The 25590-nt window shown below is 39.7% G+C and overlaps 1 protein-coding gene across 4 annotated transcripts in view; it reads left to right on the top strand.

Annotated features, from left to right (window-relative positions):
- The window catches only part of LOC149197448 (translesion synthesis protein REV1-like), a 437492-nt gene that overhangs the window by 141271 nt on the left and 270631 nt on the right, over nucleotides 1-25590 (top strand). For 3 of the 4 annotated variants that reach the window (XR_016254763.1, XM_089405838.1, XM_089405839.1), the window contains exon 13: nucleotides 637-729. Coding sequence is in view for 2 of the 4 variants with exons in the window: in XM_089405838.1 (XP_089261964.1) it covers nucleotides 637-729 (93 nt within the window). In the remaining 2 variants the exon portion in view is untranslated. The remainder of the gene's footprint in view (nucleotides 1-636; nucleotides 730-25590) is intronic. The other variant, XR_016254764.1, reaches the window with a different exon arrangement.

Here is a 25590-nt window from a genome sequence, read left to right as displayed (position 1 = left end):
AAGAGATTATGCATTGTCGAGAGGTACACTTATAGATTAGGCTATATATGCCAAAATGTAGAGAAGCTATACAAATTTGCTTATCCCTCGAGTTAAAGACAACAAACTTGTGGGTATAATCATTAGGAGTTTCCTGCAACTTAAGGTTTAAATCTACTGAAAATACGACAAAGTCCTTGCAGCGCACTTTCTTTATTTCAGCAATATTTTTTATAGGTTATAGGGGTTGTGTGTGTTCAGATGGACTAATCAGGTGTAAGAGGCTGGATTTGCTCCTTCTCCAGGCCAGAAATGACTAGGAAGTGTTTCAAAGATAAGAAATGACCAGAATATGTCTTTGAAATGTTTCCGGGAGTTCTTGATCCACTTCCAAAGTGTTTCAGTTTCGGAAACGTTTTGGGGAGTAGTAGATTCTGAAGATGCTGAAAAGAATATAGCTGTCAATTTTATTTTTTGTTTCCATAGAAGTGTGTTATAGCTTCTTGCTATTGTTGCAAGCTGTTGCCACAATTCATTGCGTTTGGAAACTGCATTGCCGGTACTCATGAATGCAATTATGACAAGTGTGAAATGTATTTCCATTCTCTCTCCAAACTGTGTAATGACTGTAAATTTTGATTGTAATTTTCACTTTAGGAAGCTCTGCAAAGAGATTTTGGTTTCAAGACGGGCAATATGTTATGGCATTACAGCAGAGGGATCGACAATCGGCAGGTTCAAACTGCTCAGGTACAGAACAGTCTGCTTGATTAAATTTTTGTAATTTATTTAAGAATTAAGATTTGGACAGACAGAGCAAAGTGAGAATACTGTGACTTAATGGTGAATTCAGAAGGTTTTGAATCTGTTGTTCTTTTCTAACTAGAACATCATCTACTTTTGGATTTGACAATGAAAACACTTTAAAAAGTTAGGCCAAAGTTAAATCATAAATGTTTGTCGAGTGTAAATGAGATCCATACCAAAGGAATAGTTGGTCTACAAAACATTGCATTTGTATATAAAGTACATCAAATAGTCAGTTATCTAATGGTTTATAGAGGGATTGTATTCGTATGATGAAACAGTCTTATGCTTTATTGCCAACAAGTACTGTTGCACCCTGTTTGAAACTTTCTTTGTGATTACTTTTTGTTGAAGACTATAATGATGAAGCTTCGATGTTTACCTTGTAAATTATATTCTGTTTCCGTCTTCTGGACATAAGTGACACTGAAATAGTTCAGAGCATTTATTTTTGAACTCGAAACATGGTAAGTTTAACTCTTGTGCAAGCGTTATTCATGGTAACAATAGCGCATTTGCTCTTGCATAGGATCAAAAGCAACATACAGTTTCACTTAAGTGGCTAGATTGAACAGCAAGATGAGTTGTTTTCATACCAAAGACAGTAGTTGAAAGCTCATAGAGGCCATTGCCCTAATGGCAGAATTATTCAAAAGAGATAGGATGCACTAGCTAGATCCATACCAAAGGACAGTAGTTGAAAGCTCATAGAGGCCATTGCCCTAATGGCAGAATCATTCAAAAGAGGTAGGATGCACTAGCTAGAAAAATGGGAAATGCTGCTATAGTTTGTTTACACAGCAGTAGCGATAAGTGCAGGCTGTAAGCATTCTTTGTAATCAAATTTTTAATGTCAATATGGAGTTTTATTCACCAAAAGGGTTTCTCTAGTTAAAAGCCTTTGTATACTCTACTTTAAATGTGTGTGTGTTGCTAGTTTTTTATTGAATTAGCGTGAGGATTGCATTTACAGGAACAATCCTTTAATGAAAGTTGTTTAAGGAATTCATAACATTGTGAGATTTTGTTTACATATCAGAATCATGGGCTATTTTTCAGCTCATTTGATGGATTATGATAATTGGAAATGGAGGAAAGGAGTATGCTACAAATAGAGTTAGTGAGCCCAGAGAGAATAACTTACAAGTGTTAAGTTTTGTGGCTATGGTTGGTCTTCATAATTAATCTTTTTAGCCCTTAAAAATATTAAATATAAGATATGTTCTTCATGTCATTTTCAAAAGAGAAACAGTTTTGACTTTTAAATTTGAATTTTTGGCTCCAAGATGATCAAGTTGTTAGTTTGTGTAGCTCAGTCAGGTGTTCTAGTCTCAGGTGGTGTTTATGAGGGTAGAAACTCAGATGTATTAATTATCTCCAATACCCTGAAAGTTTTTCTAAGGAAAATTGTCTTAATTATATTTAATTAGCCAGTTTAATTATTTTCGTAAGTGTAACTTAGGAAAAATGGTTAATTCATTAGGATTAATTGAGACAATTGATTTTTTCCTAGTGACTTGTAGAAAAGTGATTGAATGAAGTCAAGATGATTTTAGCCATCGATTATGATTAAATCATGGTTGTTTATTGCTCAACAAGAGATTATAAGAGGAGATCGATGTGGCTTTTGGAGACACAATGAATTGTAATGAGAGCAAGCGTGCAGTGATAGCGTGGTGGACACCAATAGTTGAGTTCAATCGTGATTGAATATCAAGTTGCTAGAGAGAGATTTCTTCACAGCGATTTTCAGATTCTCAGTGACAAACGGAGATCGATTTTATCTGCAGAGACCAAATTTCCCAATGTTGAATTTTGTAGTTATGGTCTATCTTCATAATTAATATTTTAGCCCTTGATGTATTTATAATGATAAACATAAAGCATGTTCTTCATGCTATTGTCAAAAGAGAAAATATGTGACATGTTTTTCATGTTGGTTTTTAAAAGATAAATTTTGAATTTATAATATTGAATTTCTTGGCCCAAAAACTTAAAGTCAGCCCTCCCAGAGATCAGGTTGGCCTGCCCCTTTGGTCACACTCATTTGGCCTCTCAAACACTATATATACACACCATTTTGTCCTCCTCCAAGAGAAGGTAACTCAGTCTTTCTGAGGCAAGCAAATAAGACTATCTAAGGCAAAGAAGAAGTCGGATCTGAGGCAGAGAAGAAATCAAATATGAGGCAAGCAAAGAAGATGTATCTGAGGCAGATAAATGACGATTCTGTGGCAGATTTTCTGGGTTTACCTGAGGAAGAGGGAGGTTGAAGTTCAGTCCTTCCAGAGTAGATTAGGTTGAGATTGTTGAGCAGTAGATTGACTTGTCTTGTGGGTAGTTTGAGCATGTGTGACCAAGGCTGTCATTTTGAGTGTATGTTTGAATTAGATGTATATCTGATGACTTGAATAATTTCTCAAAGGAAAAGGTTGCTGGGATTTCTCCCAAGTGGGTTTTCCTAGGGTAAAAATATTTTGTTCTTGTTTCGCTATCTCTTTATGATCCTACTCACATTTTGTTTTATTGTTGACATCCTCTGTGTAATTAGTTTATGATGAATATGAATATAAGAAAATATTAACTTAAGAGAAATCATAAGAAGTAATTATCAGTTTAGAGGATGCTTGAAAAATCAACACCAATTAGTGGTGCGAATTTGACTAAAGAGGCTGAGTTGCCAGAGGAAGAACGAAATTCCCAGAGAAAGTAGATTTGCAGGCGAGAATTCGATTTTGCCTGTAGAGCTCGATTTTCCAGGGGAGGTTGAGTTATTTTCCAGGGTTGTATGTGTGGATCGATTAAGGGTTCCAGAGGAGGGCCAAATTTTGAGAGGCCAAATAGCTTCTAGGAGGTCAAATCATCTAGCGAAAGTTAGGAAAAATAATTTGCCGTAGGTTTGCTAATTTTACAACAAATAGTTCATGCAATTTGAATTACAAAATTGCTGAAGAATAATAAAATACTCATCTACAGAAATGGTTTTACCCAAATTGTGGTTTTTCCAGGGACAATTTGTCCAAAAATATTAGTGTCTATTATTTTGTGTGTGATATTTTCTCTGTTGATATGATTTAATTTTGGTGAAGTTGTAGCAGCGTTTTATTCAGTATTTGCCGTATATAATTTACAGAAGACAAATAATCTTTTGAAGGTATGTGAATAATAACTACATTAGTTGCAACAATTTTAAAAATTTCACACAAGGCGACCCTTTGGTAGTTTGACGTATTGTGATATTCCAGGGGATACACATTCCAAGTTGGATCAAACTGTAGGGAGTGTGTACTTCGTGGGGTATAGTGAGACCTCAAAGGCATATGAGATATTTATTCTAGGGACTAGGAGGATTTTTTTTTGGGACCATGGTGAATCGGTAACTCGTTGGAGTAATTTGGGCAAGGCCCAAGATCAAACCTTTTGATTGCGACTATAACACCAAGATTATATCAAACTGTCTGCAAGCCAAATATACCAAGAATATATGACTTAGTAAGAACCGAGATGTCCTATATTGACAACGAACAAAGTAAACTCCCTAGGGCCGCCTATTCCTCTAGCCTCATCACAACAGGCTTCACATGTCATTTCAGGGAATCGAACCTGGGTGGTGAGGGAGTTAACAACTCACCTCAACCACTCGGTCTACCCTTACTTGACGAGACTAGTAGGATTATTGTCAAGTGCGATGTCAAGTTCATGGAGGACAAGGCATACAAGAGATATAAAGATTTTCCAGCGGATGATCATGGTGAACAACTAGCAGAAGCGTCGAGGATTGAGCAACAAGATTAAGGAAAGCAAAGCACGAGTACAATTACCAGTATGAGCACATGCTCAAGTGCAGGAGTTCCTGAGAGTTTGTAGAGTATCTAGCAGTAGATTCAACACATTTGAGAGATGCATCAAGAGGACATGGAGGTTGACATTCCATCCTCTACAATTGGCAGAAGGAGCGGTGAGGTTCAACAAACACTTAGGGATGCTCAAGAATTTGTTGGAGCTCCTAGGACAGACATTAGACAATGGGGACAACCAAACAGGTACACTAGCTATATGACATTGGTCAGTCTGTTGGTAGATAGCGAACCTTCTAGTTATCAAGGGGCCACACAGTAGCAAGTGTGGTGAGATGCGAAGGTTGAGGAGTATACCTCAATCATGCAATATGATGTGTTAGAGGTTGCACCGAGACCAACAAATATGGCGGTGGTTGGATCATGCTGGATCTTTTAGATCAAGCACAGTGTAAATGGTAGCAACGAGAAACACAAGGCAAGGTTCGTGGCCAAGGGTTTATTTTAAAAGGAGGGAATAGACTATGAGGAGACATTCACTCCTGTGGCCAGGTATGCTACTATACGAGCTATGATATCACTCGCACCATAGATGGGATGACCGATCCATCAGATGGATGTCAAGATGTTCCTTAATGGTGAGTTGGAAGAGGAGGTATACATAGAACAACCAGAGGGCTTTGTAGCACACAATAGTGAGACCTACGTTTGCAAATTGAAGAGAGCTTTGTATGGGCTCAAGTAGGCTCCCAACGCGTGGTATGAATGCATTGTTAAATACTTGAAGGGAATGGGCTTTGCATAGAGTGAGGCAGATGCAAACCTTTACTACTTGGTGTTTTGGGGTGAGATTCTCTTTCTTGATCTATATGTGGATGACTTGTTTCTAATAGGTTCATTGGGCCCATAGAGGATTGCAAGAGCGACCTTGCAGCTGAGTTCAAGATGAAGGGTTTGGTGCTTATGCACTATTTTCTAGGGATGATGTTGTCACAAATAAATGGAGAGATTTTCCTTGGGTAATGGAAATACTGCATCAAGATGTTGAGGAAGTTTGGGATGTAGGATTGTAGAACCATGTCTACACCCATGATCACAAATTGGAGGCAAATAGATGCATCTAGGGAGAAGGATGTAGACCCAACCTTATACAGGTAGTTGATTGGCTCTCTCATGTATTTGGTCAACAATAGGCTAGATATATCCTTTGCAGTAATCTCTCTCAGCGAGTTCATGGTTGAGTTGAGGAAAGTGCAGTGGACAACATGAAAGCATGTGTTGTGGTATTTGCATGGTACAGTCAAGTATGGGATCATATATGTTCGAGCTGATGGTATTAAATTGGTGGGCTATATTGATGCAGGCTGGGAAGATAGTACAATGGACAGGAAAAGCACTTCAGGGTGTTGCTTCAACATGAGATCGAGAATTGTCTCTTGGTATAGTAGGAAGCAAAAGTCCGTGGCACTGAGCTCCGAGGAAGCATAGTATGTAGCAGCTAGGATGGCGACATGCGAGGCCATCTGGCTTCGGAAGTTGCTGGTAATCTTGTTTGGTCAAAGGGTTGATACGACAATGATACAATACGATAATAAGAGTTGCATCAGATTATTTGATAATCCGATGTTTCATGACATGTCCAAGCATATAAACATAAACATCGGGTATCACTTCATTAGGGATTGCGTGCAACACATGATAGTTCAACTATAGTATATACCTATAGATCAATAAGTAGTAGACATACTGACGAGGCCTTGGAGAAGGCGAGATTCATCTTCTTTAGAAATAAGTTGGGTGTTAGGCAGAACACCTTTCTCACTAAGAGGGAGTGTTGGTTTGTGTAGGTTAGATAGGTGTTTTAGTTTTAGGTGGTGCCTATGATGCTAGAAACACAAATGGATTAATTATCTCCAATACGCAGAAAATGGTTCTAATGAAATTGTCTTAATCAAATTTAATTAGCCAATTTAATTATTTTCCTAAGTGTAACTTAGAAAAAGTGGTTAATTAATCGAGATTAATTGAGACAAATCGATTTTTCTTTGGTGACTTCTATAAAAGTGATTGAATGAAGTCAATGTGATCTTAGCCATCGATTATGATTAGATCATGATTGTTGATTGCTCAACGAGAGATTATAAGAGGAGATCGATGGAGCTTTTGGAGACAATGAATTGCAATGAGAGCAAAGGCACAATGATAGCGTGGAGGACACCAACAATTGAGTTGAGTATTGATTGAAGATCAAGTTGTCGGAAAGAGATTTCTTCACCACAATTTTCAGATTCTCAATGACAAAGAGAGATCGATTTTATCTTCAAAGTTTGAATTTCCTTACAGGGTGTGAATTCACTGAAGAGGCTAAGATGGTGGAGGAAGAACAAAATTCCTCGAGAAAGTTTATTTGTAGGAAAGAATTTGAGTTTTCCATTAGAGTTTGATTTTTTAGAAGAGGTTGTGATATTCTTCTAGGAAGTGCGAGTTGCCAGAGGAGGCCTAGTTATCTGTTAGGGCTGCACGTGTGGGTTGATTCAGGGTTCCCAAGGGGGGCCAAATTGATTTTGAGTCTGAATAGCTTCCTAGAGGTTAGATCATCTGGCAGAAGTGAAGAAAATAGTTTGTTGAAGGTTTGCTAATTTTAAGGCAAACAATGTATGAAATTTCAATTACAAAATTGATGAAGAATAATAAAATACTCATCTAGAAAATTGGTTTTCCCCACACTAGGGTTTTTTCTAGGGACATTTTGTCGAAAAATATCGATGTCTATTGTTTTGTGTGTGATATTTTCTCAGTTCTTGTGATTTAATTTTGGTGAAGTTGTTGTAGTGTTTTTTTCAGTATTTGCCATATATAATTTACAGAAGAAAAATAATCTTTTGAAGATAGGTGAAAAATAACCCGATTAACTACAACAATTATAAACATTTCAAACAAGTCGACCCTTTTTCAAGTGAAGTTGGCCCAACTTTTAGAGGCACCCATTCGACCTCCTAGAACACTATATATACACCACTTGATCTTCTCCACAAGACACAATTTGGATCTCACAAGACAAGATATCTTCTGTTCATCTAAGTGAAGGAGACAAGATGCAAAATGTCGAGTTTTTGAGGCAGACACAAAAAGCCGAGTTTTTGAAGCAGATACAAAAGGACGAATTTTTGGGTAGACCGAAATTCTAGGCTGGTAGTTTGACTAGGTTTTACCTGGGTTTTGCTATTGGTCAGTGTTGAAGTTTCTAAGTCTAACAGTTAGAAACCCTACACGCACTTTTTGATTTATTCCTTCTTACTTGTTTTGATTAATTAACAAGTTATTTACGATGTAAATACTGAAAATAAACACAAGTACATGCTCAACACATTACAAATCATCAACTAAAGGAAACAAAAAAAAGCACACAAATGACACCGTTATTTTTGGACTAATGTCCCCAGAAAAACCTAATGCGGGAAAACTGGTGCAGCTATCTGAGGGTTTCATTTATTAAGCAGTTTCAGAATACAATCTGGGTGCCAAATCGGGCTCACCCAACAAAGAAAAATCTCGGCAATATTACCTCTCCTTCATAGACAATTGCTTCAGTTGAAATCCCGGATAAATACTCCGACAGCTCCTCAGCTCCAATCCACCCCACAAAAAACCCTAGTGTCAGCCTCTTTTGCCCTCTGCGTCAGCTTTCCCGGCAGTTCCAGCTTCTACCCTCTGCATCAGCTTTCCCTGCAGTTCCGACTGTTCCCGATAGTTCTGGCTTCTGCCCTCTGCGTCAACTTTCCCGGTTGCTGCGCTGATCCTCCCGGCACTATCTCAACCTCTCTGCTTCTGTATTCACTGCCCCTCAGCTACAACTCCAGATCACTCTCTCAACTTTCTCAGCAAACCCAACCCCAAAAAGTCGAAATCTTGATCTCTTGGTGTGTTCTCGAGGTGACCCTCGAGCCTCCTCTTATACTTTTCTCGTTGACAAATCAACGACCGAGATTAAGTCCCTAATCAATGACTAAGATTAGATTGGCTTGATCCATGACTTTTGGACCATTCTAACACAATTTTATATTAATTCACATTAATATTTTAATTTCCCTAAGTTTAGACTTAGTGACTCCATTAAAAATATTAGTTATTTTAATATCTCCCAAACAGTTTAGAATCTGCCCAAACCCTTTTCGGGTGTTGGAGATCTCAAGTGCCTTAGTCTCTCCACCAAATTTCGTGGCTAGAGCACATCCGATGCTACCCCAAATCAACAATCAGGTTGAGTATATTTTGACTTTAAGGATCAGATTGTATCTCTTGTTGAAGTGAATAATTATCTACGGAAAAGGTTGTTGGGGTTTTCCCCCAAGTGGATTTTCCTAGGGTAAATCTTGTGTTGTTCTTGTGCATCATTGTCTTTTTGTGATCTCTACTGAACTGCTACTTTTTATGGTTAAATTTATGAGGTTTAGTGCTTATTGATTAACTAGAAGTGCTAAAGATAATCTCTACATCGTTGGAAGTAATTATCAATTTTCAAAAATTAGTGCTTGTACCTATTGCACTTGAAAAATCAACATGGTATGAAAGCCTTGGTGAAGGGGAGAGGACATTAAGATCACTTTTGAAATTATCTACTTCAACAAATCTAATTTTTGGATACAGATCTATGACTGTTGGTTCCTATACTAAGACAAAAAAAAAGTTTGAAGGTGCTACAAATTTGAAGGCATGGAAAACAAGGATTGACCTCATTCTTGCAAAGAATGGTGTTTTGGATCTTGTGAAGGGCAAGGTTACTAAACCTACAGATAATGAAGGGAAAGCAAAATACAAGAATGATAATATCACAACCATGAGTGTTATTGTGGAGTCTATAAGAGATCATTTGATTCCATATGTCTCAAATCTTGGCACTTCAAAAAAGATGTACGATGCCTAGGTTGGATTATATACCATCAACAACATTGCTCAAGTAGTGAGTTTAAAGAATGAGCTTCATCATGTGAAAATGACAAGAGTTGATACTGTGGCCTCACTTTTCATGAGGATCTCTCAACTAAGAGATCAACTTCAAGCAATTAATGAAATTATTTTTGATAAAGAACTTTTGATTACAACACTTAATGGTTTGCGTGACTCATGGGACTTGTTTGCATCTAGTATTTGTGGCAGAGAAAAGATTCCAAGTTTTGAGGATCTATGGACCTCATGTACTCAAGAAGAATCTAGACTTGTCTCAAAGGGGAAGATTCCAAGACCTCAAGATGATCACTCTCAAGCGTTTACAACCCACTCTAAAAATGGCAGAGTAAGGAGAAATTTTGGAAAATTTCAAAAGAATGTAGGTAGAAGGCCAACTCCTCAAGACAAGAAGGATATTTAATGTTTTCGTTGCCACAAGTTTGGTCATTATAAAAATCAATGCACTGAAGGGAAGAAAGATAAGAAGAGGAAGGGAAATGATGATGATGAGCATCCACATTAGAAGAAATCCAAGAATGACACTACAAAAGCATTAACAACTAATGATAAGGACATATTTTACTAGATTGATAAAATTGCAAATATATTTTTAACAATTCCACAAATATTCTAGGAGAAAGAGGGAGTGGACGATTTTGCAAATTGCCTAAGAGCAAGAGGGTGTTGATAGTTACTTACAATCCTCAAAAAGATAAGAACTTTATATATGTCTTCCTTGATTATTATTGTATTATTATTAGTTAGGCTCTTGTATTTGTCTCTTTTTCTAAGTCATAATCGTTTCTTCCATGACGTCCAAGTGAGGGTTGTAGGTACATCATAAGGGCTGCCAAGATTTTGGTAGTAGATGAAAGGGCCGAGAAGAACAAAGTAAAGTTTGTGACAAGAGGATTCTCCTAGGATGGAGCGTACACTCAACTGGAGTGATTTGTGTTCAACCCCAAAACCCTTGATCTTGTTTGATCTGCTAGGTCTTCTTTGTGGTCCCACAACCTTGTAACTCCAACTTCACAAGCATTGCTTAGAAACCCTATTCTTCTAGGTCTCTTTGGTTTAGGGCACCTCTTATCAAGGCATACCTCTCGAGTCTCAACCCTAGACCTAGGTATCCTCCTAGCCCTTCTTAGAGAGCCGTACATCTTGATTCTAAAGCAAGTAAGCTTATCATTTGAGCCTCTCTTGTGAATAGGCTTTGGAATCATTTTACATCCCATCATTGTGTTTGTCTCTTTTGCTGATTCATAATCGTTTCTTCCATGACCTCCAACTGAGGGTTGTAGGTACATCATAAGGGCTGCCAAGAAACCCTTGATCTTGTTTGATCCGCTAGGGCTTCTTTGTGGTCCCACAACCTTGTAACTCAAACTTCACAAGGATTGCTTAGAAACCCTATTCTTCTAGGTCTCTTTGGTTTTGGGGACCTCTTATCAAGACATCCCTCTTGAGTCTCAACCCTAGACCTCAGTATCCTCCTAGCCCTTCTTAGAGAGCCATAGATCTTGCTTCTAAAGCACGCAAGCTTATCATTTGAGCCTCTCTTGTGAATAGGCTTTGGAATCACTTTATATCCTATCATTGATCTATCTTTCCTAGTGATTCTTCTCATACCGGGTATCCTCCCATCGATGAAAGTCCGTAAAGAGAAGGGAGGCTTAGCTAAAGTGATAGTGGGCTATTGCTCCATTGTTGGCACTTGACGTAGTGGTTTCTCTATAGGAACCCCTCCTAGGACCCTTGCTAGTTTGAGTGGTAACAATCCCGTTTCCCGACACCACATACATCACTCCCCTCCGCTCATTATAACCCCGTTTTCACATATTTCCTATCTGGGTACACATTTGTCCATTGGGTCCACAAGGAGTTAGCCTTCTTTTTCCCTTTCCGACACTTTGGGTTAGGCCTGGACCCATGAGGATGTTTTTGTGCCCCCCACAACCACTTGGGAGCACCACAGGTCATTTGCTTGGATATCAAGGGGACATCCCCTTCATCACTATTTTTGGAGCCCTTCCACTTATTTTGGCACATGAGGGACTCCTCCTAGCCACTCATCTATCATTTCGGTCCTATTGAGAGGTTTTTTTTCATATTATGGAGCTATTTGGTTGGCTTGTCACCAAAGGATGTTATTTTGTACATTATGTTATTAGTAGGGGCATCATTAGGAAAATTGAATCTCGTAGAGGATCATATGTATTGATGAGAGGATCATTTCATTCCTCATCATCACTTGGATTTGGAACTTGTCTCGAAAAGAGAACTTGAACCTGCAATTTGGACGAATTTGGAGCTTGTAAATGAATTTTGATGTATGGATTAACTTCACACTTCTTCTTGGAGATTCTTTTTGCATGTTGGATGGATGGATATACTCTCTCTTTGTTTTGTAAGTGCTTTATGATGCTAACTTTTGCTATAATAAATGTCTAACGCATGGAATTTTCTCTTGTTGTAATTGCATACGCCCTAATTAATACAAAGCACTTGGAGCATTGAAAATGGTTGGGATTTTTGCATGGGTTACTCATTCAACAAAGATAGAGTGAATGTTCCTAGGGGAATAATTGTATGATTAAGTCCTTAAAACTCCATTTTGACATTGTGTTGGAAGTATAAAATTCATGAGGGTCTTCCTTTGCCTTCTTCTTCTTGGATAGAGAAGTCCTTCAAGGTCTTCTTGAAGCATCAAAGTTGGTTTAGTCAAAGATAATTTGACTCTATTTCTCCCAAAAGGATAGGCAATGGTCCATAATCCATTGTTGATCACCCTGAAACTTTCTTCTCTTACCTTTTCTTTGAATTCTACCCTAGCCTTGGTAAGTTTCCTAGGACATCAAGCGAATTGCTTTGTAGCCATCCAATTTTGGAGCGAGTTGGCAACTATCTGCATTGGTGTATCCTCTAGGGGTCCTCTAAATTTGAGGTCATTCCCATGGTCGGATTGGGAGATACACCAAGCCCTAGCCATAAGACCATACTTGTCTAGGTTCCTCCTAGGTTAGGGTAGATTCCAAGGGCCTCGTTATTAGAAAACTCAAAGGAACTTCATCATTCCCAAGGTCCTTCTCATCCTCCTTGTTTGGCCTTGCATGACCATTGAAAGCAAGATAAAAATTATAAACCCTAGGTCAAACTTGGACCTTCCCAAGGCTCCTTTGTGGTCTTGTATCTTTATCATTCTTTATCTCACAAGGCCGCTTAGAAGCCTTCTTCCTTTAGGAATCTTAGGTCTAGGGCATCCCTCATTAAGGAATACCTTTAATCCCTAGGTCTAAGCCTCCTTTGAGCCTTTCTTAGAGAGGCCCACGCCTTGCATCTAAAGCAAGCAAACCCTGTCATCTGAGTGTCTCTTGTGAATGAGCTCTAGAAATGACTACTTATCTTATCATTGACTTATCATTCCTAGTGATTTCCTCATGCAGGGACTCCTCCCATTATTGAAAGTCTGTAAAGAGCAAGGGGCATCGACTGAGGTGACAGTGGGAACTTGTCCTGTTGTTGCCACTTGGTTTAGTAGTAGTCCCTTTGGAACCCCTCCTAAGACCCTGCTAAATTGAGCGGTAACAAGAACCACTTGGTGATGGTAACAACCAAACCTAAATTTTCGTTTGGTGTGCCAATGTGATGTAACCAAAATGCTCTCCACATCATTGTAGATATAGAGATTAAAGCATGTTCAATGTGATGTGGTGTGTCTTTCTGGGATTCAGATCTAGACCACCGATGCAACACCTTAAGCACAATTTACATTTGCTATAAATGTCCACCCTAGAATCTTCATGCAAGGTGTCAATTAAGAAGTTGAATTGAACTGTGTAAGAATTGACACGCTAAATCAGAAAACCTTGCTTGGGTATCGCATTGTACTCCCTGTAGTTGACAACGATCTCCTCAAAAGTTAAATCCAAGTAGCAACCCTGGTTATATGTAAAAGAAGGGTTTCATAATGTTTCCATACAACATTTAAAGATTGTAAGATGAACCATGACTTTAAGAGTAATCTTGATTAAAGACAAGCATTGCAGTGCTTGCCAAGTTCCATGCAAAACAACTAGCCATATTTGTCTCTGAAACGAACAAAGTTCATACTTCCCGTTAAATACTCCAGAAGACTTGGAATATGAAAATATCCATTGAGGATAGAAATATTATTATATATAAATTGTGTGGAGAATAATGATACATTGAGAACAAGGGTCCTGTATATATAGCCAGTTAAGTACTCTTTCACGAATAGGCATGTCTGTAGAGACATGCCTCTTTTTTAACTAATTATTTAATTACATATTATTATGATTACTATTTATTATTTATTATCTATTTTTATTATTTTTACATAAATTATGTTCATAACAGTCTCCAATTTCCATTTCTAAGGCCTAAATTGACTATTGGATGGTGACTCTTTTGTCCATGAGCTTATTCATAACAGAGTTTGCAATAACACCAAAGAAATCGAGATGTTGTAATGTTACCACCACAAAAGTATTTTCAATACTCCAAAAACTAGAAGTAGTATAAAAAACATGGTATCCCCAGTTCCTTGGGACATTTCCCCTTAAAGATGAAATCTGTACAACCAAACTCTAACTTTCTTCCTGCTCCAGGCAAAATTGAGTTCTTGTACTATAAAAAGGAACTAGAGGTAATGCATTAGATATTCATTGGACTAATTTGTTGATTACTAGCTTATAGTCAACATTGTTACTGTTTGAGGTGCATTTGTCTATGCAAAATGTTGGACTATTATATATCCTCTGTTCAAAGGCTAATCCTCTGACAGGATTTGGCTTTACACCACTTGCTTCCTATGACTGAGAAAATTTGGGCCTCATTTTGTCTATGGTCTTTATTTAATGTCAACCCCTCAATTTTGGTCCTGTGCTGGAGTTTTCTTTAAAAAGATCTTTGACATTTGACCTTGCAAGGTTTAGCTCCAACATAGCAGATTAGCATGTTTACTATTTCCATAGAAAATTGGATGAACACCATTGAGAGAAGTCAATATATTAAACATGTGTCTACTACTTCTAAGGTTAGTAACATGATTGATCCATTATTGAAAAATGTATTATAGACTTTATGTGAAGTTTTCTTATGTTACTTAGTGCAATGGATCGAAAAGATTGCAAATAACATAAAAACATAAGCAAATTGAAACCTAAACATACGCATCAACACAACGACAATTTGATAACGGATTTCGCTAGACTTCTTGGCTACCTCTCCAAGTCCTTAGCTTCCAGTGTGACTGCTTTATTAGTCTTCAAAATGCTTTTATAGACATGAGCTCAAAAACAGAGACTCAAATGAGGAAAAGGATCTCACCATTGCGTTCAGCTCGAAATTTTGAGTAAAATGAGTATAAACTTGCCCATATTTTGCCACTGTGACCTCCAAACCTCCTGGAGAAATCCAAAACTTCCTCTGTCCCTGCAAAACCACTTCTGTCAGCACAATACAGCCTCGATCTGTGCATTGGTGGTTTGGCTGGTTCGACACCTGCATAAACTTTAAACAGTGTTTGGGTGGCTTGGTTTACCAAGCTCCGCCCTTGGCATCATGGTTATCCGAATGCGTGTTAAGGCGTTGGTATATAATGTTTTGGTGGGTCGGAGGTTCGAAACCCCCACCCAACCTTCTGCCGTTGGTTATGTTAATACAATGTATATGATATGTTTGGTGGTGATATATGATAAGGTTTCCGGACTATATAATAACTAATATATCAAAGGTTTGGCTGTTGTGGGGTTGACCCCAACCGTCCAACCTTTTTCCGGCCACCTTCCCCCATAACCTTAAATACAATATCATCCACAATCTTAACAAGACTCACCATAGCCCATCCAGTGCGGCCCTTCCAGCGAAAACTTAGCCTTTTGGGAGGTCAGGGGTTCGATCCTCCCTGATCCCCAAAATTTTGGAAATAAGGCCGCATTGGACAAAATCCAATTTGCCACGTGTCAGCACCGGATTGGTCCATATTAACCAATCATACTACGACACGTCATCAACCTGCTGACATCATCCTAGGCAAGTGGTGTATTCCAGAGACGACACATGTCTTGCTGACATCATCCTGTTGACCGTTGATCTTTGACTGTTGACCTTTGACTTTTGCCCTAATTTTCCCAAAAACTTTCTGGCTCTAGCTTCTTCATCTGGACTTGGATTTACGCGCTGTTCGTACCGTTGGAATCGTATCGACGAGCACTTCGACTTGATCCTACTTTCATTTGCATTTGAAGACTTTGATCGGGAGGCAAGACTAGATCCATTTTGGATCAATGATAGTTGTTAATGATAATGTCACCAAAATATTTGGATAAAAGCCTATGCCAGAGAAGCTTCTTGCAATGGCTAGGCGAAAGGAAGTGACTTATCAAAGGAGGATTGATAAAGATCGAAGTAATGCACAGTGAAATATTCCCAAAGTGTTAACTCCTCCTGCATCAAACTTGAAACTTGATTTAGTTGATTGGATCAACAATGCAAGGGTTTCAGTTCCAGTATCAGAACTTTAAAAGATCCCATCTCAAAGATCAAAGTTATTAAATGCCATTGAAGTCTATCAAGAAGGGATCAATGAAAACAGGCCAACATATGTACCAGAGGATGCTCCTGTTATTTTACGTAATATAGATAGATATATGGGAAATAAAGAGCATCAACCATTCATCATCACTTTGTTGATAAATGACCTCCTCCCGCATAACTTCATGTTAGACTCCTGTGCATCATCAAATGTTATGACTAAGAATGTCATGGACCAAATGAATCTGAGAGTATCTAAGCCTTATCACAACGTGTAAGCCATTGACTCTAAAAGGATTGAAGTGTGTAGGTTTATTAACTATCTTCAAGTTCACATAGCAGCACATGCGGGTATCATAATCACCATGGACATTATTGATATTGATGTGCCTCATGCATGGGGTGTGCTTTTATCTTTGAAGTGGGCAATAGATTTGGGTGGTAGCACCATGGACATTATTGTTATTGATGTGCCTCATGCATGGGGTGTGCTTTTATCTATGAAGTGGGCAGTAGATTTGGGTGGTAGTATTCAGATGGACTTATCATTTGCCACCATTCCTAGCGTTGATAACACCATGGTTAGGCTTGATATAGAATTGGAAAAGAGATATCATGCACATTATTTTAATGTTTTAGGGGTTAATAGGATAAAATAGGAACTCAACCTCCTCATATAAATAGAGGAGGAGTCATTTGTATTATTCATCATCACACACTTGGGATTTTTGGCCTCCTTAGCTAAATTCAACTTTCTTTCTTATGGAGGATTTGGAATCTATGAATGCATTTTGATATTTGGAGCTGATTTGCTTATCTTTGGAGGTATCCTTTGGATCTATGGATGGAATCTTTGCATGTTATCTTGTAAGTGTACCTAATTGTTGAATATCTATTATTTTTACATGTCTAATGTATGGAATAATGTTGATTCTAGGTTATGCAAATTGTGCCCTAATTTGTTGAAGATATATTGAATGCTATCTAGATGATCTATTGCATGCATTACTCTTGCATAACATGTGAATGCATGGCCTATTGGTAACTCTTAGTAGCTCTCCCATGTAATTGCATTGGTAAATGCTTGAGGTTTGTTTCTGGGGAATCAAATTTTCGGTCTCCTTGGAAACTTTTTAGTTGATTTATCACATCTTAGACTCCATACTCCCAAGGGACAAGGGATTTGTCCATTTCTTTGGTGTTCATACTTTTATTTTATCCATAAATTCTCTTTCTCCAATTTGGCCCCTTCAAGGCCAAGCTTGCTAACTAGGGCTTGGTGCAAATCCCTAGGCAAGGTGAGTTTGTGGGATTGGAGAGCCTAGACACTAGGAGATTGCATTTGCGACAAATTCTATCATTTTGGTAGGTATACATTTCAATTTTGTCCATAAATTTCCTTGTCCTAGTTGTTTTCCCCAATGGGAACCCTAGTTTAGTCTTGCTTCAACTTAGGGGCTTCTTTGATGGTTTCATGAGCCTTGGTCTTGCTAATATACATTGTTGGAAACCGTTTCTCCTAGCCTTGACCTTTGGTTATGCCAACACGCAACAAATAATTGAAACCCTATGTCTTGAGCCTCATCAAATAGGCCTCTATCAAGAAAGTGGATTGCTTCCTATTGGAGTCTTAGACCTAAATTGTGACTTTCTTGTAGAAAGCCCCATTGTGTCAGCTTGTACCCTACCTTAGAACACCAATTAGGTGACCTTCTCACATACCAAGACTCCTCCCATTGGTGAAAATTCATAAATAGCAGGGGGTTTTGGTTATGGTGGCAGTGGACCACTAGCTATTATAGTCACTTGGTCTAGTTTTGGCCTTGTAGGGTACCCCTCTCAAAGGCTTGCTAGATTTTGTGGCAACATGCCTATCCGAATTTCACCATGAAGCTCATGAGAAGTTGCCCTTATTTTAATAATGCTCATTTTCTTCTTAACATTAATCAAGATAGAGAGATACCTTTGATTTTCGGGATTGGGGTTGATCACCTCTTTATAATATGTTTGTTTCCTTTTTTCCTCGAACTCTTTATCACCCCACAATTTCTCCTTAAATTTTGAAATGATAATATGTTTAATATTATCCTTACTTTGCAAAATGATCTTCTCCTTTGCCCCTCAATGTTTAAGCCAAGGTTGGACATCCTTATGACTTTCTTGCTTGAGCCTAAGGTGGGGGTTTTGGTTAGAGTTGAAGCAATTTTAGGAACCTTTTTGGATTCCATGTTATTTAATTTTTTCTTATACTCATAGCCATGCTTTCAATCGGGGAAAGGCTTACTTAAATCAATAGGATAGGATAGGGAGTATTTCCTTTAATCTTGAGATTTTATGTTATGAACTACTTTTGGATTTGTTCTATCTTCCTCAACGACTCTCAGAAGAAACTGCAACCCCAAACATCGCATGCACATAAAATAACACGAGTGACGAGAGTATCAAAGAGGAGTTTCATTTTATCCCATATCCAAAGTGATCCAAAATGGATCCAGTTTTGCCTCCAGATCAAAGTCTTCAAATGCAGATGAAAGTAGGATCAAGTCGAAGTGCTTGTCGATATGATTCCAACGGTGCGAACAACGCTTAAATCCGAGTTCGGATGAAGAAGTTAAAGCCAGTCAAAGTTTTTGGAAAATTAGGGAAAAAAGTCAAAGGTCAATAGTCAACGGTCAATGGTCAACAGGATGATGTCAATAGGACACGTGTTGTCCCGGGAATACACCACTTGTTCAGGATGATGTCAGCAGAGGATGTGACGTGTCGCGGTGTGATTGGTTGATATGCACCCCAATCCGGTGCTGACATGTGGCAACCCTGATTTTGCCCAGTGTGGCCTTATTTCCAAAATTTTGGGGATCAGGGAGGATCGAACCCCTGACCTCCTGGAATGGCTAAGTCTTCGTCGGAACTAGCTCACCAGATGGGCTACCATATGTCTTGTTAAGATTTTGGATTGTGTTGTATTTATGGTGTATCGGGTTAGTGGTCGGAAAGACGCCGGACGGTCGGGGTCAACCCCACGACCGCCGGACCTTTGCATGTATTCATATCATATAGTCTGAACCATAGTCACATATCACCAACGAACATATAGTATATGCCATATACAATGTTACCATAACCAACAGTGAACGGTTGGGCGGGGGTTTCGAACCTCTGACCCACCCAAACACTATATAACAAACGCCTTCACACGCATCCAATAACCAATATGCCAAGGGCGAGGCTTGGTAAACCTAGCGCCCATAATTTTATTTAAAATTTATGCAGGTGTCGAACAACCAAACCACCAACACGCAAATCGAGGCGGTTTTGTGCAGGCAGAGGTGGTTTTGTGCAGACAAAAGCAATTTTGTAGAAGGCAGAGGTGGTTTTGCTCATTCCAGGGGTCTGGAGGTCACAATGGCCAAATATGGGCAAGTTTATACTCGTTTGACTTGAAATTTCAAGCTGAACGCAATGGTGAGGTCCATTTTCTCATTTGAGCTAGTGTTTTTGAGCTCATACTTGTAAAAGCATTTTGAAGACAAAATAAAGTGGTCAGCACTAGAAGCTAAAGTACCAAGAGACGTAGCCAGGAAGTCTAGTGAACTCCTTTATTAAATTTTGCTGTGTTAATGTGATTGAATGTGTCTTTAATTGCTAATGTGTTTATGTTTTTTGCAACCTTTTTGATCCATTGCACTAGGTAACATAAGCAACTTCACATAAAGTCTATAATACCTTTTTCGTTAACGGATCAAGTGGTATCAAAGCAACAAGGCTTTTAAGGTCTGACAAGATTGTGTGAAGATTTGAATGCTTACTAGGTTGAGGCTCGAAGGAGGTGAAGGTGAACTTGTTGAGGTGAATCCAGAGATTGGAAGGGTCTTTTCACAAAGAAGGATGGCGGATGAAACCCCACTTGGGTTAGAATCTCAATTTTTGGATAGTTTCATGACGATATGTGCAATGGTGGAAGAGATGTATCACAAGTTTAAGAAGAACAAAGATGAAGGCATTTCATCACCTAATCATCAAGAAGAGAAGGGAAAGGGAGAAATGCTTCCTCCACCATCTCCTTCATCATCACCATCATCGTCATCATCATCCTCTTCTTCTCATAAATCTAATCCTTCTAAAAAGAAAAAGAAGAAATCCTCTTTGATCAAATTAGATGTAAAATTTGATTTGCTAATTTATGATGGAGAACTTAACGCTGAAAAGCTTGATAATTGGATAAGACAAATTGAAGTGCATTGCAAGGTGCAGAAATTTGTTTGAGAAAGGAAAAAGATCCAGCTTGCTAGCCTTCGACTTGGAGGAGCCGCGCTTGTATCGTGTGAAGGCAAGACACAAGCAGATCCCAAAAAGCATGGTAAAATCATTTCATCTTGGAATGAATTTGTTTCTGCTATTAAAAAGCAATTTTATCCTTTGGCTTATATTCAACAAGCAATGATGAGTTGGCAAACACTACGTCAATTAAAAGGTCAAAGTGTTCAAAGTTATACTCAGGAATTTCGTAAGAGAGGTTTAACATTAGGCATATCATTGGAGTCACCAGAGACATTGTTGAAATACGTAGGTGGTCTTCATATGTTAGGGTCCCACCCTAACCCCCTTATTTATGTAGTAGGATCGAGTCATAGTTATAGTTAAGTAAAGAGTCAATAAAGCCCATATTAATAATTGTAAGTGGTTAACCCGCATTTAATGACGGGACCACAGTTAGTTGCAAATGGGCTATGGTATTAGATAGATGGTATTAATAAGAACCATGGTATTGCTCCATGGTATTGCATGTATGAGTCATATATAAAGGATAGAAGCTCGCTGCGAGGAGCATCTTGTCTTATTTTGTAATCGAGCTCTGCTCTATTGGAGGTTGCCCCCTCGAAGAGGCAAATGAACATTGCTCTCTGAATAATAAAATACCTGCTGTTATTTCTCACTGTTCTATGTTCTGGGTATATTTCTGCGCATATTTGGTATTCTAGTATTGCTTTGCAGGTTAAGAGCATAACAAGTGGTATCAGAGCGCTTTCCAGAGCTAGTGGGATCTCCATTTCTTAGCAATTTTTTTTTGGCTAGAGACGTGTTCTGGCGTCTTTAAACCACGCGATCTGTTGTTGAGCGCATAAACCTACGGATTTGGGAAGGCATGCACGCAGGAAATACAAGAGGTGGTCACGCTTGTTGGACTCCCTTGTAACCCCTATGGGTACTCCTTCGAGTAATAGCGCATTAGACAGAACCGCGCATGCATTGTCTTCCAAGTACCCTCTGGGTATATCGGAAGCCTCCTAGCTCCTTTGAAACCTCGCCATAGATAAACCGTTGGCTGTCTTGATGCTACAGTACACCAAGAACAACACTCAGAGAGATTACTCGCCCGTACGATAGGATAGTCGGGTTGTACGGCTAAGGGTACGGTTGATCCTCCTTAGTTAGTGCCCTGAAACATTGGGCCGAGTACTACTGTCAGACCCTTATGTATATTGCGATCTGTAGCACCTGACACTCCTCGAGACCATAGTTCCCTTCTCTATCTCTGGATCACGCATAATCTCTGCCAGATCAGATCTCGCAAGTGGGGGTTTTACAGCAGCAACAACAATCAGTCCCGCTGTTCAGATTTATCAGAAAGCCATTCAGATCTATTAGATCCATCAGATCCGTAGCAGAAATCTATTCCGCCGTTCAAGATCTCTCCGATCAGCCATTCAGATCTCTCAGATCCATCAGATCTGCCATCCAGATTTGAGTAGTTGTGTGGGTTCCTATACCTGGGCGTGATTTTCGCAGGACTTTTGGCAGCATTGACATTTCGGAGATTCAGTGACTACAGTATTCCTAAGCAAGGAGTAAAAAAAAAAAAAGTTCTGAGACCCCCTAGAGCACTTATTGGTGACTTAGCCCATAAGAATTAGGACGACGAGCTAAGAAAGAGGGTACCATTCAATTGTAGTGCCAAAAAAATTCAGGGTGTCCCAAATTTCAAGTACATCGGATCGGTGCATGGTAGAAACTAGAGCTCAAGCTATGGCCAATGAGAAGATCGATAAACTTGAACAATCTTTGAAATAAATCCAAAACCAGCTGGCGACAATAACTAACACACTCTCTATGGGAAAGGCGGAAGCCTGCGAGGAGGTGTATATTGGCAATGAGCACAGTGAGGGTGAGTCTAGCCACTCTCTTCACCTCTGGGGCACCCACCAACAATCCCGTCCGCGACCACCCAAGCTGGATATGCATAAATTTGATGGTTCTAACCCGACAACATGGGTAGCACAAATGGAGCAGTATTTCAATCTGAATTACATCTTGGATAATGAGACTTAGCTTATGGTAGGGAGCATGTACTTGGACAATGAAAGATGGCAATGGTGGCAATGGCATCAACGTTGCAATGGAAGGCCCTTGACTTGGGACACCTTCAAAAAAGCTCTTATAGAGCGCTTTGGCCATGACTCTGCTTTTTTGGGTCGTCTCACTAAGCTCCGACAGACTGACACAGTGGATGAATATATTACAGCCTTTGAAGCCTTAGCTTTCCGCACTATGGGTCTCCAAGATGAGTTCTACACGGAATGTTTTATCAGTGGTCTTAAAGAGGCCATACAAGCTCACGTTCGACTGCACCACCCTCCCACATGGTCGGAGGCTTGTAAGGTAGCTCGTAAAGTTGAACGTGCGTTAGCGGCTGAGTCCAATCACCCAAATTTCACCGCCAAGATTCGCCCCCCACAGGCTCACAACACTGGTCAAACACTTAAGGTTCAAAAGGTGTCACCTGTAGAAATGGCAGAAAGACGAAAGCAGGGATTATGTTACTACTGTGATGAAAAATACTCTCCCGGTCATAAATGCAAGGAGCCCAAATTCTTTCAAATTGATGCCACTGATCACAGCTCATCGGAGGAAGCCCCACCACTTGAGGAACCTGAGGAGGAAGAAGAGGACAACCAGAAGGACAATGTCCCTGACGAACCAGTTATTTCGCTGCATGCTTTGGCAAGGATTTCGTCACCTCAAACTCTCAAAATCAGAGGTTTTATTAAGCATCGCCCAGTAGTAGTCCTGATTGATAGTGGAAGTACACATAATTTTATCCATCAAAAAATCGCCGAAGTAGTGCATTGTTTTGTACGAGCAGTTTCTAACTTCCAAGTCCAAATTGCGGATGGGGGAACAAGAAATGTGGCGGCCGTTGTGAAAATGTCAAACTTCAAATGGGTGATTATCAGTTGAAGACCCACATGTTTGCTATACACATGGGAGGGTGCGACATTGTCCTCATTGCTGAATGGCTTCGCACACTTGGGCCAATCACAATGGATTTCCAGGAGTTATATATGAGCTTTAAGCAGAACGACTACACACATACCCTCTGTGGACTCCAAGCGGGAGCTCCCTCTATCATTAGCTCACATAGGATGGAAAAATTGTTAAAAAAGGGCCATCATGGAGTTATAGCTCAATTTAATGCCATCCAAGCCGTCGAACCCAATTCTCTTCCGATTCATCCTGAGATGCAACCGATTTTAAATAACCATCTGCCAGTCTTTGACAAGCCTCATGAGCTTCCACTCTCGAGAGGGGAACACGATCATAGCATCACTTTGGTCCTAGGGGCCCAACCACCAAATGTGTGCCCATATAGATATCCGTTCGCACAAAAGAATGAAATAGAAAAAATAATCAAGGAACTTTTGGAAGCAGGCATCATTCGTCCCAGCATTAGTCCTTATTCATCACCGGTGGTCATGGTGCTCAAGAAAGAAGTCGACATTCCAAAGACTACTTTCAGAACTCATGAAGGCCATTATGAGTTCCTGGTCATGCCATTCGGTCTTTGTAATGCCCTATCTACTTTTCAGAGCCTTATGAACCACCTCCTCAAACCATATCTCAGAAAATTTGTCCTTGTTTTCTTCGATGACATCCTCATCTACAGTCGCACTTGGGCTGCACACCTTCAACATGTAGATCTGCTCTTGCAACTGCTCCGCAAGCATAAATTATTTGTTAAGATGTCCAAGGTTCTTTTGGCATGGAAGAAGTTGAGTATTTGGGCCACATTATGGGGCGTGAAGGTGTCAGGGTGGACCCCAAAAAGGTCCAAGCAATGCAGGATTGGCCTCAACGTAAGACCTTGAAGAGCCTGAGAGGATTTTTGGGTCTCACGGGCTACTATTGCAAATTTGTCCGTAATTATGGTCGCATTGCAAAGCCCCTCACTCAACTCCTCAAGAAAAATTCATTCCTTTGGAATGATGAAGCACAACAGGCCTTTACAGCTCTCAAAAATGCCATGTGTTCCACTCCAGTCTTAGCACTACCTGACTTCACCAAATCTTTTGTAATTGAATGTGATGCTTCGGGTACGGGTATTGGGGCGGTCTTAGTGCAGGAAGGTCGACTCTTGGCCTTCACAAGTCAACAACTAAGTGGGAAGAATCTTCGACAATCTACCTATGAGAAGGAAATGATGGCCATCTTACATGCTGTAGATACCTGGCGACCTTACTTATTGGGGCGACGTTTCCAAATCCGCACAGACCATCACAGTCTTAAATATTTTTTGGAGCAACGCCTATCCTCACCACAACAAAATAAATGGCTCGCCAAAATGCTAGGATATGATTATGAGATCATTTACAAGAAAGGGCGCGAAAATATTGTAGCAGATGCGTTATCTCGCCAATTTGAGGAGGAAAGTACCTTGCTTGCAATTTCCCTTCCCATTCCAAAATGGATTGAAGAAGCTCGCAGGGAATGGTTTTCACATCCCGGGCTCTCCCAACTCATTACTCAATTGCAGGCGGATCCAAATTTCACCAAGGGCTACTCGTGGCGGGATGAGATTCTTTGCTACAAGGACAGAGTCTTAATGTCACCAACATCCACCCTCAAAAGCCACATTTTGGCGGAGTTGCACTCACCCCCCACTGCAGGACATTCAGGTTTTCAGAAGACGTATGCTCGCACTAGAAGATCATTTTTTTGGACAGGCATGAAAAAAGACATTCTTACTTTTGTAGCGGAATGTGATGTCTCTCAGTGCCACAAAGGGGAGACAGTCAAAGCACCAGGCACATTACAACCATTGCCCATCCCAACATCAATATGGACGGAGGTTTCTATGGATTTCATTACAGGTCTTCCAAAGTCAGGAAACAAGTCAGTCATCATGGTGGTTGTGGACCGACTTTCTAAGTATGCTCATTTTTGCGCTCTACCCCACCCTTTTACACCGACTTTGGTCGCTCAATCTTTCATGGATCAGATCTTCAAATTGCATGGCATGCCCACTTCTGTTGTGTCTGATCGTGACCCGATCTTCACTAGTAATTTTTGGCAGGAACTCTTCAGGCTACGAGGTACCCAACTAAAACTCAGTACTTCCTATCATCCACAAACGGATGGTCAAACTGAAGCAGTCAACAAATGTCTAGAAACCTACCTTAGGTGTTTCACCTCAGAAAAGCAACATCTTTGGGTACAGCGTTTACCT

This window comes from Pinus tabuliformis, chromosome 2_2 (genome assembly GCF_031772625.1).
Source record: "Pinus tabuliformis cultivar Carrire ecotype Pingquan chromosome 2_2, CPIR1, whole genome shotgun sequence".
In the NCBI taxonomy this organism is placed as follows: Eukaryota; Viridiplantae; Streptophyta; class Pinopsida; order Pinales; family Pinaceae; genus Pinus; species Pinus tabuliformis.
The sequence above is the reverse complement of the archived record's forward strand: the minus strand, read 5'-3'. Positions and strand labels throughout refer to the sequence as shown.